General features: G+C 40.2%; 1 protein-coding gene across 3 annotated transcripts in view; it reads right to left on the reverse strand.

The window, feature by feature from the left end:
• Positions 1–4,668: 4,668 nt before the first annotated feature.
• Positions 4,669–15,713, reverse strand: part of LOC102385831 (ZZ-type zinc finger-containing protein 3) — an 83,130-nt gene continuing 72,085 nt past the window's right edge. For all 3 annotated transcript variants that reach the window (XM_006021599.3, XM_025201619.1, XM_025201618.1), the window contains exon 3: positions 4,669–7,394. In XM_006021599.3, the coding sequence (XP_006021661.1) occupies positions 5,828–7,345 (1,518 nt within the window). In that variant the 5' untranslated portion in view covers positions 7,346–7,394 and the 3' untranslated portion in view covers positions 4,669–5,827. The remainder of the gene's footprint in view (positions 7,395–15,713) is intronic.

The following is a 15,713-nucleotide window of genomic DNA, read 5'->3' on the forward strand; positions in this document are numbered from 1 at the left end:
ATGTAAGATGAGGCACTTTCTTCAGCATGCTGATTGGGGGAAGGAAGGCATCTTGTTTTGAGTAAATATGGTAATAAATATATTAGTGAAAACTGACTGAATTTTTAAAACCCATTATCAAGCTGAGAAGGCAAAATAACACCACAGGGAATTTCAAAAACATCTGCTATCTTACCATGAAATCATTTTAGGTATATACTTCAAATGGATTAAAAATAGTCTGTAAATAATTATAAGGTAAATCTGTGCATCATAAGTGCAATAAGGTGATATTTTAGAGAGAATTATTTTAATCTAAATTATTAAGGGTAAACTGTTGTGACTTTTTAAGTACATGAGCCAAGCCCCAGGAGAATGTCACTGTAAACCTTTTGTTCATAAAATGTTATGAATTTAACAGAACTATACATATTCATGATGGCTGTAAGCAATGTAATTAAAATATCTAGACCTGTTTCTGCAAATCACTTGTCTGTAGGTGGACTGTTGCCTCTGGTGCCTCATTAGCTTCAGGTGGACTTCACACTGACAGGCCATAAACTGAAATGTAATCAAACATTTTGTTGTTTGCTTTTCTTTCTTTCAATTTCAACCCTCTATGTCCTCTGCTTGTGAAAGCTTATGCTACAGATCTTTGATTTAGTTGGTCTATGGCCCCTGAGAGACATTAAGTCTCTCAGGGGCCATAGTGCATTATGGGAACTAAGTCTCTCAGGGGACATTAAGTGCATTATGGGATGTAATCCAGGATCCCAAAAATCGTGCTTCCTACCATGCCACCCAATTGTGAGATGGAGCATCAAATCCCACTGTGCCACACTGCTGGTACAGGGGGAGCCCCATCCTAGGCTCCCCTCGCACCAGAAAGTAACAAGCTTGGCTTCCTGTGCCACCATGGCTGCAAGCCTAGATCAGCTGATCAGAGCTCCCAGCTGGGGGAACACATAGTGTACCTCCAGCTGGAAGCCCCAATCAGGACCTCCTAGTCTCTGGATCACACAGAAGTCTTGAAAGGCTCCAGCGTACTCCAGAGACTGGCAGCACCAGCCACACATTCAACTAAAGGCGTGACAGGAACCAGCCACAACATTAGTACCCATATTTTACGTAGTACCTTGGTAGCTTATCCCTCATTTTACCACACTGTTAATCGAATGAACGTGTGGCCAGGTCACTACTTAACCAGTTAACCATGTCTTAAGCATAACTTCTGTTAGAGGCATACAAATTGCAAATCTACCCTGCCTTCTGCCAGGCTTTCACAACTATCCAGGCTTCTGTGGAGCTCAGTGGAATGCTGTATAAGCCTGAGTGGTCCCTACAAATGTGACCTTAGGTTACAGGACCTAGGCCAAAGTTGTACAGCCGTATGTAAAAAAATATCAACTCAGTCAAATTTTGGTCTGGAGCCATTTGATATCGTAAAAGAAAAATCTGAACAAACTTTCTCCCCTCCAACAACAAAAAGACTTCTACATAAAGTAGATGGACATAAACAGGAGATTTTAAGTGAAGAGAAAGATGACAAAAAGAACATAAAGACAGAAGAAAGGAAAAATGAGAAACATACTGGAAACAAAGTCTTACAAAGATAATAAAGAATGGAAAGTAAAAATGGAAAGAATGGAAAATGATAGTAAGTAAAACCTACACCAATGCGCTATATTAGGAATTAAGAGAGGACAAAACCAAAAACTAAATAAATGGATAAGAGAAAATGCAGTGAAATTTTAAAAAACAGCTTAAGTTCTTGTAAAATTTAAAAGCCTCTCTATTGGAAATGAGAGAAAAACTTTATATACCAAGTAAATTTTTTTTAAAGTGGAACATATGAAGCAGAACTTATACGAAAGAGAAAAAAAATCTAAATACATAAATGAAACACTAATATTAACCTCTACATTGGCCTGTTACTGTTTATTTGCATGTCTGTGCTGCTGTATAATTTGTTTACAGTATCATGGATTACTCTTGGGGAAGGGCCATCATTTATGTAAGGCCTTACAGCACTTACGAGCTCACCATGCTGGAGACCTAGAGACATTACCTCTGTAAACATTTAATAATATTCCACAGTCATCCTACTTTTGTAGTATTTAGTTTTCCTCCAGTGTTTTCCAACCTCTTTAACAAATATTCATGCCCAGATTTTGTTTTAATCTGATAGTATTCATAAACAGAAAGAACACAATACAAATGTCACTGCCTTGCTTTCCTGGAAAATAAGACTTAAGACTATTTGTTGGACATATGAACACACTTTAATATATATGTTGGTATTTTGATCTAAGACTGTTGTTAAAATTTGACAACTGAATTCTCAGTTATGTAGCCATTAAAAAAAAGAAGCAATAGGGCAAAGATAATCCCAGATAATATCAAACAGAAGAATAAGGTCTGCCCTCCCCCTGAAAAAGGTGCAACTTGGGTTTATGTTCTAAGTTGCAACAAGAATATTCAAGAAAAACTAGGAATACTAAGATTAGATTGTACTAGTGATGAGGCATTTCCAGGGTACAAACGGCTATCAAAAAAACAAAACAAAACAAATTCTTTAATGAACCATGAAGTGATATTAAGTATTAGCTCTGGAGAAAACTACTTCAAATCTGTCAAGATGGTATAATGGCTGCCTGGACTGGTTTGTAAGAAGGAATTAAAGGTAAATAAGAGGAAGAGGAAGCAGTTATCTATAAAGAAGGGTCTAATTCAGGAAGCACTGAAGGGTAGAGAGACATTATCTCTTATGCCTTTATAGACTGCAAAACAGAAGACCAGCCTGCTATATAAAGCCAAAAGTATCAGACGCAAAACTAAAAGCCTGCTATAGTGAATGCCAGCTATAATGGAAACCCTGGAATTTTTTGCATACGACTAAGCAGAACATTTAGTTAATGCATTTTAAAAGAAGTCTTACTTTCTAAAATTCATTTATTTTATAGAATTGACATTCACTGTTCAAGAATTCCAAATCACAAAACAGATAACTTTTCAAACTTGAAACCATGTGAATATGAAAAAATGCAATGCAAAACATCCAATTTGCCTTTGAACTACTGACTTTATAAGAAGGTAGCATAATTGCATCCATGAACAGCAAAATGGATACGAAGCTCTTAAAAAGGGTGATATCATGGCATACTATTGGAGGGCAGACTTTGCTTTCTTAAAAATATAAATTAACCACCAACATTTTTTGAACTATAATAATCAACATTATACATAGGAAGGAAAAATAAAATGTAAATCACAATACTTTGGTATTGTTCTGTCATGCTTTCTATAAAGAAAGTGAGCTCCATCTTTCCTTACTATGGTAACTGATAAGGTGCTGCAGAAATAGTGGGCACATCTACACGTACCACTATGGTGCCGTTGTTACTGTGCCATCATTTAGTACTTCCTTTTGGAAATATTAAAAGATGGCGCAGTAACAGTTAGTACTGCGCTGTGCACAGTTATTTTTAGGCACTACATTGCTGTAGCGATGCACTATGATGGGGGACCGTGTCACTACAACAGTGCAGCTGCAGCATCATGAGTTTTGCCTGCGAATACTACAGGATGCCACACTGCTGTAGCGTGTTGCTACGGCAACGTAGCATGATGTGTAGACGTGCCCAGTACCTGTTGGGGGGGGGGGCGCGCGGGCAAAGTCTGGCCCATGGGCTGGATCCGGGCAGCAGTGGACTCCATTTCCCAGCAGCCCCTGCCCGTGTGGCTGGGGCTGGTCTCCGTGGTGACTCCAGTCACAGCTGCACTGTGATAGTGCAAGGCTGTGGTTGCCATGGAGACTGGCCTCAGCTGCGCTAGCAGGGCATGCAGCAGGGAAGGGTAGGGGGCTGTTCCAATTGTCACCAATGCAAGGAGCCAGGGCAGAGCCATGATGTGCTGCCTGTACCACTGCCCAGATCATGCAGGCTGCAGATTGTGGCTCTGCCCTGGGCCTGGACCAAACTGCCCCTGCCGCAAGATCTCAGTGGCTTTGGAGCAGCCCCCTGCCCTACTACACCGTCCTGCCAGCATGGTTGGGGCTGGTCTCAATGGCAACCACAGGGCCTTGTGCTATCACAGCTATCATGCTATCCAGCTGCTGGCTGGATCTCCCATTTTGCCCATCCCTGTGTTAAAGAGTCTGCATCTAGATCGTTACTTCTTATAACCACAAAATATAAGAAGCTTGTAAGAATACCTAGTTTCAAAAGTTCCTGACGAGCCTCACAAGCAGGTAACCAAGCTGAACAATTCAAATTCAAAGAGCAACTGCTTATATATAATAGTTAGCATTTGTCTGCATTTTCAGTTGCCCTCAAACTACCCTCTGCAGGAACCTACTGTTTGTTTTCATCTGTGCATTCTACGAGGGCTATTCAAGTGATTGTTATTCAGTGTTTACTTTCAAAGTATAGTTTTTTACTACCATAATGTGGATTTGGGAAATGCTTATTCTGAAGCAGCAAAAGCCCAAGGATAAATCTCAAAATCTGGTCCATTTTTATCCTTCCACCCCTGATAAACCAAAGTTGAGAACCACTGTCCTTGTATTAACATCATTAGAATTAAAGTAGAGCTCCATATTTAACTAAAAAGAAAATTAAAGAAAAATGGAAGCAATGAAGCTTTTGTTTATAGTTCAGGTCATATCATTTGTATACTTATTTTCATGGACTACATAATACCCTTGAAAATAAGTGTGTGTGTACATACACACACATACAAACTTAGATTGAGAAAGTGCTGTACCATAATGTCAACAATCACTGCTGTACAATGATAATTTGTGCAAACTATAATCTAGTTGGCAGCTTTCTCTAATCAAAACAATTTATTTATATCCAACACTGAAGAGAAATTCATTATAACAAAAATGCAACTCCAATAATCATAATACAGACAAATTTCTGCAGGATTAGAGACAATCAGCTGTGCCTTGTGCCTCATAATGCCCCAGGGCAGTGATTATCTATGGAAACCACGGCTTCTGTCAAATCCTATTGCAAGCAATAACTATGTTTATATGCTATCTTCACTTAATAGTTGGCATTTCGGTTCTCAGAGAGAAATTTAGACATCCAACTAAATAGTGAGAACATACACAAAAGTCTAAGAAAATTTAACAAAAAATTCTCAAATTAGTTGTGGTATAAAACTGTGGTCTATCATTCTTGGACTAATTCTCTCCATTCAACTTCTATTTCATAAAAATAAGTGACTTTCCGTTACAAGGAGTGTTGTCACATATATTTGTGGCTTGACTATTCTGAGAACAGAATACAGATGACCACACCAAAGAAAAACTTTACATTGTTGCACTGAATTTAGCACCAAGCCTAAAGTTAATTAGCATGAGAATGATATCGCTAAATCCCTTCTACAATAATTGGGAAATGGATGCTGCAGCAACTAGTAGAGCAGTATAATAAGATCATAATTTAATAAAACTGTAGGCACTGCATCTACTACATAAACTGGATAAATAAATGTGCCAATTGCAATTGAACATAATCCTTTAGTTTGGTCTCTGCTAGTTCTCTAGAGAAAAAAACATAAATTTCAAAAACAATTTCTTGCTAGAAAACTCACCCTGTTAGACTGTATAAACCATACTGAAGTACCACACTGGATATTAAATAGATTAAAATTTTAAATATTTTGCCAGGAGAAAGACAGAGGGAACAAGGACCGAAGAGCGAAGTCTTTCTGAAAGTTATTAAGAAAGGGACAATTAAATAATCTAAATACTTATTGTGATATAACTCTAAAATATATAGATTTTTAACTGTATTTTTTTGGTAAGGAACAAGAGCAGAATTCATGGTTACCATAGTTACACATACTCTTTGTTGTGTTTCAATGCCACATGATCTGATTCAAAGTAATACACGTCAGGCTCTTCCTCATCATCTTCTGCAGTGTGCAGGTTGGCACTCTCTTTGGCAGATGATATATATCCAGGAACGAGCCTAACCTCAGAAGGTGGCTTACTTAGTCCTTCACTCCCAAAACCTCCAGAGTCACCACCTCTGTCTTTTTCATTCTGTTTAATTTCATCAGAGTTTGTGGGAGATCCATTGATATTATTAATACTTGCAGGTACATTCTTTTCAGTGGGACTAAGATTATTTTCCTCCACCTGCCCATTTTCTCTACAAGGAGAGTTATTTTTAGTGGGGCTACTACGGGGAGCAGCCCTTCGTGGTGAAGTTCTCAATGTGTATCTGTGTTCTTGAAGTTCTGACACTGAAGTCATTTGAGCTGAAACACAGTCTAGCATTGAAGATGGTGGTTCAGGTTCACCTGAGATTGATGTACTATCATGTTCAGCATTCAGGCTGCTACTGGTGTTTTCAGCACATTGTTCCTTTGAGGCACTGCTATCTCCCACCACATCTACTTCCTCCTCAGAATCCCTTAATAAAGATGACTGGATTTCAGAAAAGGACCCTGTAACTGGTTCATCTGCCTGATTTGCATGTTCCTCAGGCAAGCAGTCATTTATTATTTTATGGTCCTCTAACTTTACCTGTTCTTGAGAATTTGTGCAAGGCACATAATGGTCTACAACACTGTCCTCCTTGCTGCTATTAAGCAACAATGAACAATGGGCAAATGAGTTCCCATTTTCTGCTACTGTTTTTTCCTTGGGCGTACAGGAACTAGCATTGTTCTGTTTAGTGCTCCCATCAGACTGACAGTCATCACAGTTTAGAGTACCTGAGTCTCTCTCATCAACTCCATTAACAGCCTGATAGCCCACAATCTCTTCAACTATTGCAGAATTATTAAACCCTTCCGTACAGACATTCACCTTTTTAACTTCCCTTTTGTCACAATCATCCAATAGAAGACATCGACAAGCTCGTTTACTCCCTTGAGAGACTGCATCATTGTCCGATATGGAGCTCTTACGCTCCAATGATTCCTTATCTGTTTTAGTAGACAAGTCTTCTTCTGAACTGTTTGGTGCCTCTGAACGTAAGCAACGTTTAATTCTTTTTAAAACTGGTGATACAGGTTCTGTCTGCCTTTTCTCGCAATTTTCCACAGTTTGTTTTTCAACATTATCCTTCTCTGAAGTAGACAGTCCTCTCTTCCTAGGACTCACCCACAACTCCCGAGCACTTGGCTGTTTCAAGTCAGTAGTTCTTCCACCATTATTTCCCTTCTGAGTTTGCACAGGATCTGGTCTCTTCTTTGGTGATCTTGATCGTACTTGAGGATGGGGAGAAACTTCCTCTGGATGAGCAATACTACGGTTTCTTAAGGTGCGACCACAAAAGTTTTCATCCAAACCATTTAAACCCACTGTTGATCTTGTAACACGAGTAGATCGAGAAGCAGCCATACTATGGCAAGTCCCTAAAGTATGTTCATCATGATCCACATTGGGAAACCTTCAAAAAAATGTAAACAAAACAATGAGAAAAAAGTAACATTCAAAAACATTTGCACCCAAATAATTATGCTATCATTTTGGAGGATATATCATACACTGTAACTAATGTATATGTATTTAAGAACTACATGAATGTTTCTTCCCTCTGTATCAACAAATAAGTAGGTTTAAAGAAAAATGTATATCTATACCACAAAAGGATAGGTTACTTACTATTTCTGTTTATTCTGCCTTTAGTGCAGGTATCTGAATATCACTGAAATTTGAATCTCATAACCTAAACACTCCAGTTCTAAAATGCACTATTTTTGCCATGGTACACACAACATGTAAAATCATGATTTTGAACCTTTATTATTAACTGAAAAATATCAAATCTTAACTTTGAGGTTCCACAGTCTCCTTTAACAACATAAGAGATTGCATGTTAAGATGAAAAAATATTAAAACAGCATCTTATTGAACCTGTAGTTTGAATACATCAAAACAAGTCCCTGAAGAATAATATTTTTCGTCTGTATTTCTAATTTAAGATATTACACTTGTCAAATAATAACCACTGTTAATGGTACAAGTAGGCCTCAGTTAAAATCTTAGATTCAAATTTTATTTTAACCTATTCCTATCATGATGGACTATTATCGTTTCCTACCACAAACTTTAGAAAAATTAAAATTAGATGTAGAGTTCAAACCCCTATTATTTGGTTCTCCAGTTTTCATGCATCTCAAACACTAGTTTTGTCTGATTCATCAATAATATTTTATTCTGTGGAAGCTGGATCCCAGATTTATTCTTCTTGCATTCTTCATTCTTTACAAATCAAGCATGCAACATTGTGCATCATCATTGGGCTCTCCCCAAAATATTGAGGATGATGATCAAAAAAGAACTTTTTTAAACTGCATATTTTTTCTATTCTGCTTGTAAGAATTCTTACACATTGCTTTAAGAGGGTTTTTTTGTTTGTTTTGTTTTAAAAAGTAGTAACAGCAGCAGTAGTAGTCGTCAGACTATTGTATTATTAATGAGTCAGGAATTAAAAAATGGAAGGGAAATTATTTCAGCAATTTCTTCATCATCAGGGAAAAATTATAGTATCATTCCTCAGAAAGTTAATATTTATTCATAAAGTAGGTCAAGTTCCTTATCAGGAAACACTGGAGTGCTCACATTCAGAACAAGCCAAGCAAGACCAGTATTCTTCTGGAGGAATATAATGCTGCCTGACACTTAATGAGAACTAACCATATACTGCCTGCTTAAATGTGCTTACGCCTAAAAACTTTTAGTTAAGTGCAAGATTACACACCAACAACGCACTGTTTGCAGGCAATATTTTAGATTTTTTAAAATAATTATAAAAAATAAACATCAAACAAATGAAAAACACATTGTTACTTATTAGGGTCAGTAAAAAGCAAGGAAGGAGTCTGAAAGACACTATTTGCAAGCATGAGACCCAAGCTAGCAGATTCTGAATGTTCATCTATAACTGGAAAGTGATTACTGACCTTTTTAATGGTTGTAAATCAAGTAGTCTTAACTGCTGAGCGATATTTAAGTGAATACTGCTATATATTTGAGCAATTTTTAGGAATTTTACAGAAAATAAAACACCTGGCAATCTAATTTCTCTAAACATATATATGTACCAATAGCTACTTGGCCATAAGCCAAGGCCTCCTACACATGAATCCTAAACTACGTGGTGTCATTTTTTTTAAGTTATGATCCATTGCAACAAGTAACTATTAAGAAATGTTAACGGATTATAAAGATATCTGCACAAGTTCACAACCCTTGGTTTGGGAGAGAGGATGATAGGTAGTGGCAACAGGGGCTACAGTCTAGTAAGGAGCAGGACAGGCTTGCAGGGGATAGCAACAGTTTCCATAGTTTTAAACCAGTGATTTTTAACCCGAGTGCCACAACATACCGCTCAATACCAGCACTATTAAATGTTCAAGCACATACATGACTCATAAAATAAACCCAGAAATTTCACGTAAGTACCTATAGTTTCTGAACATGTTACTGTGGTCTTTCTGAGTTCTTTACACAGAAGAATTGCTCTATTATTTTTCCATAGCTAAGAGCTATCACTTCCAAGAGGTGCCTTGAGTTGGAGGAGGTTGCAAAAACACTGTGTAAACAAAGCTCCACTCCTCCAGTCAAAGAGCTCTGCTTCTCAGCTGCCATTCAGGGCAGCCACATACTTATGCGTGGTTCTCAATGCTCCCTCAAAAATAACCCCTTTTACACCCTCTGAACCTCATGTTTTGCCTAAAGGCAAACAATCGAAATGAAAAGATGGAAATTTCAGAGGAAAAAAATAGTTTGTCATAATCTATACAATAAATAAATAGGTTTAAGTAACACCTTAGCAAAAAGCTAAAGTCTGTGGCACATATATGGGTACTTAATTACGTCTGATATAGTGCCCTGGCTGTAGCAAAAGAAATCCAAACTTAAACACACATAAGCAGCAGTTTAGTACCAAATCAATAACACAACATAAGTCAAAAGAGGGAGCCTCTCATTTCTTCTCTCAACTTAATTGTGTTTTTTTTCTGACAAAGTCTTATATGTAAGCTTGAAAATACCGTTTCCAACTGTAGGGATGCCAGATGCAACAGAAAATATGTGACCCAGTTGAACACATACAAGAAAAAAGGTTTATGCCTCCTAAAAATATTAATGTAGCGGGAGCCACTGAAAGTGAAAAACTGATTTCTAATTCCTCGAGAGTTTTGTTTCTTTTGCAAATATTAAAGAACCATAGATACCACAATTTTGATTTGGCTAAAACTGAATAGAACTTCCTAATGCAAGTATTAGCAATATATATCATATTTCACGATGTATAAGTCAAGTTTTGAAGCCCAATTTTTAACTCTTAAAAATGTTAAAGTTCTTTTAACAGTGCTTTCCCCTTCAAGCAGCGCTGGGCTTGGTGCTCAGCTGACGCACCCCCATCTCCTGTGAGCGGCGCAGCAGCATGTGTCCACCCCCCAGGTGCCTGGCCCGCAGTGAGGTCACGCAGGGGCTGGTATAAGTTGACCCCATATTTCTGATCGAAAAAGTCCTAGGTAGACTTATACACTGGATCTACAAAATTCCTGACTTTCTGGATCAGAAAAATGGGGTCAACTTGTACACCATGTCAACCTATACACCATGAAATATGGTACTACAGCAACACTGCTGAACTTAGCAAACACCAGCTTGCCCATTAACACACAAGAAGTTCATTGCTTTACACCCTTCCTCATCTCTCTCTCAGGTATAAGACCCCCCAGTACTGCTTCCTGTAGTCACCTCTCGGTTGTGTTTAGCAAAAGGGTTTTTTTTCTGACTAAGAGATAGATGATACTCACTGCAAGCAGACGAAAAATAAGGCAGACACAATAAAGTGGAAATGAGATAAGGTCAAGCCATGAAAGTAAGATGGGTGAACCAATGGGTCCAAAGACAGAATGGCAAACATATGGAAAAAAAGTTTTCAAGTAAGCTGAGGGAATGTCTATAAAGACTGCTAAATAACTTTACTGCCCTGTCGTGAGTGAATCTAAGCAAGGCTGTGGTGCATGAAATCACATAGCTGCAGTAAATCCTGAGACAAGATGGGAATTACATAGCAATGTTAGCCAAATTCCAAATGAGTATAATGTATATAGCACCAAAAGTCTGTGCTGACGTTTGTACAGAAAGAAAACAAAGTATCTGTACCACAAGGCTTACAATCTATAATCACTGATAACTAAGTTCCACTGAGGTAAAACTACAAAGTGAAGATATGCAAAGAAGGAGAACTCGTTGGACTCAATGACTACCTAGAGGCAGGATACAGACAAAAGACAGATGCCACTTGGGGATCCAACTGTGCAGGAACAAAATGCCACTAATAATGGATTAAGGCACCCTGATTAGCACCTGTCTCCTCTTGCTTCACAGCAACTTAACTGTGTAAGTATAACCACAACTCACACAATGCTCAAAAAGAAAAGCAGTTACTATGTGCTACAAATAAACTCCCTCAAAATTGTTATATTCCTGACCCACACTAATGCTATTGCTCCAATTGTTCCTGCCTCCTCAGCTCAGTGTCTGAACCAGCATGTGGCTTTTATTACTGATGGTCATGACAAAATCTTTCAGCCTCACTACCTCACGGTTTGTCCTATTAAAGAGAAAAATGCAGGAGTAGGTGGCAAGATACTTACTGAAGTTAAGGAAAACAAAGATTGATAACAGACACAGAAAAATAAGGCAAAATAGAGAGCAGAACAATTTAAGAACTGGTAGGTGGCAGGAAAAGGAGAGTTACAGTAATCCAACACAACACCCTGCATAGACACACACATAGAGACAGTAGCATAACTAAGGTGACCAGGGCAGCAGTGGAGATAAGAGCTGTCTCTGCTGCCAGCTGGCTGTGCCGCCACCACTGGCAGCCCGGAGCCACTCTGTACCACTGCTGCCTTGTTATACCTCTTCATATACCTGCTGTACCTTCTTTTCACACAGAAGCTCAACAACTTGTAGAGGAGGTAATGTGCCTATATAACTCAAACTCGTGCCCCATGGTAAAGAAAAGATAAACGCTCCAATGAAATTTCTTTCCTTTAACAAAGCAAAATAATCCAATTATATCCAAAGCAAGCAAAAAAAAAAAAAAAAAAAGGGGGGGGGGGGGAAGGGATGCATTTTGAAGCAGCATAGTTACTTCAGATAGGTAAGTGCTTTCTTCTTCTAGTATTGCATCTGGGACTCTACTCTGACTAATAAAGGAGGATCTTCACTTGACCAATGACTGTTGCTCCATAAGGCAGCCTTGTATATCTCAAAGACAGGCAACTAAGCGAGCCTTAGGGCTGTTTGGACTCAATTTCTGTTATATTCATCGCAAGAGAATATGTACCGTCTGATCTACTTAGATAAAATATGGGTAAAAGTTGACTAGCTTTCAATATAATACTTGCTTGCTGCAATAAAAATTATCTAGCTAACTTCTAAAATAACTGCTTCTTAAAATGAACCAAACTAAGTGTCCTGTTTGCAGCAAAATAATAGGGGTGCACCAATAAAGATTTCTGGGCCAATGCCAATGGCCGATGATTAATGAGCCATGTCAGCCAATACCAATCTGACTGCCAATATACAGCATGGCAGATTGGAGAGCAGTACCTGGGTGGTAAGTCTGTTGAGGGGGGGAGGGGGGAAGGAGAGAAAGGGGGGGAGATCAAGTCCCCTGTGGTGAGGGAGGGAGTGGGGCTGGGCATGGGACACAGCTGTGAGTGGCTCGTCCAGGGGGTGGCTCACGCTGCTGCATGCACAACTGGATGAGCCATGGGGGGCACGTACTCCCCGGACCTGTGTGCGGGGGGCTGCCGCTGCAGGCCGGGGGCAGCGCCAGGTTCTTCCCAGCAGTGGGGTGGGCTCGGGCTGCGCTCAGGGTGGCAGTGGCAGTGCTGGGAAGGGGGGCTACTACACTGTAGCGCCCCTACCACCCTCTCTGTGCACAGCCCCAGCCCAGCCCCCATACCAGGAAGAGCCCGGTGCCGCCCCCCAGCCCATAGCATGCAGCAGTAGAAGCAGCTCTCCCCTCCCTGCCCCCTAGATGAGCTGGTCCTGGCCCCATCCAGCACCCAGCCCCAGCCCCACTCACTTCCTCACCACAGGGGCTTCAATTGCTCCTCCTTCCCTTGCCCTGCCTCTTCTCCCCACCCCCAACAGACTTATCAGTCAGATGCTGCTCTCCAAGCTGCCAGGCTGGCCATGTGCATGCTGCAGCTGAGCATGCATGTAGCATTTATCGGTGACATTATTGGCCACATTAGCCCAAAAAAAGCCGATTGCCGATAACATCAACTTGCCTTTTTATTGGTGCACCTCTACAAAATAATGCAGTTTTCCTGGTGATAAACAGTGCTTGAACAAAAACACTGGTAAATTTATGATTGGCTGAGAAAGAAATCAGAGACCAACACTGGTAAAACAGCTACTGGTACCCGAATCTTAGCCTCTCAAAGCTGATGTAGGCTTCAAAAGAAAACAATAAAACAAAGTCTGACAGTATGTCAAATATTGAAGAGTAACACAGTCAAAGACCAAAATAGAAGCAGATCCAAAATAAAACGATCCTCTCCTCCCCACTCCTGTTCCACTCCCCAACCCCCCCAACAATTTATTTATTTATTTATTTTAATACTCTGGGTGCTATAGGATGAAAAAATACAACTGAGTTCTGTGCCAGCATACAAAAAGGCAAAATCACAATCAGTTGTTATGGCACTAAGAGTCCAGTTACTCTAAGAAGCACAGTCCAGAAAACAGGAAAGTAAACACCACAGATAAATACCTACATGGAAAACAACTTTATACTGCAGAGATTTCTAGCAATTGTTTCCAGCTTTTCACCAGATACTTCTGTACTTCAACAGAGTATTTACAGTCTAATTCGGTCAACCAGCTGGCATCTATATTAGTGGACCCAAGGACCTTGGACTGGGATATATAATTTGGCCCATCTCCCAGTACTAGTAAACTATTACATAAGGAGAGGAGCCTGAGCAATTTGCTAGAGTTCCAGAAGGTTAAAAAACCACAACGATCATGAAAGGAAAAATCTCCTTTCTTTATACCTTAGAAAATCTTTCATCCTATATAAAGTTTCCCACTATACTTGTAATGACATCAACAGAATCCACACTAGAGGAATAACATGCAAGATAAATCAGGCAAAAGAGTCTGAGAAACTAACTGGTACAGAAACAGTTTTGAACATAGTCTGAAATACAATTTGTGGAAGATCTGGACTCTTGATCGCCACTAACTGTGACCTGGTGAAAGCAGACCTTTTGATCTTAAGTTTTAGTCTCAATACCAGAACCTCTGACAAGAGGCCATGAGGCAGGCAGTGTTGACAGATAGCAAAACAAACTGCCCCTAAAGTACAGCATTTAGAGGAAACTTTTAGGGCTGTGGAAAATCTGCCACAAACCAATAATATTTTGAATGAGCAGAAAGCTCCACAATCTGGAAAGCAAATCCATCAGTCAAGAACTGAAAACCATTTCTGTGGGCACGAGAAAGAAAGTATGACAGTTATCTCACACACTAATGCTGTGTGTAAAAGCAACTACGATTCATCACCAGATGCAATGCTCAGATCTCTCTTTCAAGTAACAGAAAATAAAGTGCCGAATCAAAATGGCAACAGTACTATTTAGTGAATGAGATAGGACAGAAAGAGTGCCAAGATGCTCCAAAAATTACCTTGAAAGATTCTTCAGGACCCTGGGAGTTAATGCCACTTGTCACCACACGTTACTCACTGCTGAAATCAGGGCCTTCAGCTGCCCATGGTCACAAAGGCTGGCAACATAGATTCATAGATGTTAGGGTCGGAAGGGACCTCAATAGATCATCAAGTCCGGCCCCCGCATAAGCAGGAAGGAGTGCTGGGTCTAGATGACCCCAGCTAGATACTCATCTAACCTCCTCTTGAAGACCCCCAGGGTAGGGGAGAGCACCACCTCCCTTGGGAGCCCGTTCCAGACCTTGGCCACTCGAACTGTGAAGAAGTTCTTCCTAATGTCCAATCTAAATCTGCTCTCTGCTAGCTTGTGGCCATTATTTCTTGTAACCCCCAGGGGCGCCTTGGTGAATAAATACTCACCAATTCCCTTCTGTGCCCCCGTGATGAACTTATAGGCAGCCACAAGGTCGCCTCTCAACCTTCTCTTGCGGAGGCTGAATAGATCCAGTTTCTCTAGTCTCTCCTCATAGGGCTTGGACTGTAGGTCCTTAACCATACGAGTGGCCCTTCTCTGGACCCTCTCCAGGTTATCCGCATCCCTCTTGAAGTGCGGCGCCCAGAATTGCACGCAGTACTGCAGCTGCGGTCTGACCAGCGCCCAATAGAGGGGAAGTATCACCTCCTTGGACCTATTCGTCATGCATCTGCTGATGCACGATAAAGTGCCATTGGCTTTTTTGATAGGTTCGGCACACTGCCGACTCATGTTCATCTTGGAGTCCACTAGGACTCCAAGATCCCTTTCCACTTCCGTGCCACCCAGCAGGTCATTCCCTAGGCTGTAGGTGGGCTGGACATTTTTCCTCCCTAGGTGCAGCACTTTGCATTTCTCCTTGTTGAACTGCATTCTGTTGTTTTCTGCCCACTTGTCCAACCTGTCCAGATCTGCTTGCAGCTGTTCCCTGCCCTCCGGCGTGTCCACATCTCCCCATAGCTTTGTGTCATCTGCAAACTTGGACAGAGTACATTTCACTCCCGCGTCCAAGTCACTGA

This window comes from Alligator sinensis, unplaced genomic scaffold (genome assembly GCF_000455745.1).
Source record: "Alligator sinensis unplaced genomic scaffold, ASM45574v1 scaffold952_1, whole genome shotgun sequence".
NCBI classification, from domain to species: domain Eukaryota; kingdom Metazoa; phylum Chordata; order Crocodylia; family Alligatoridae; genus Alligator; species Alligator sinensis.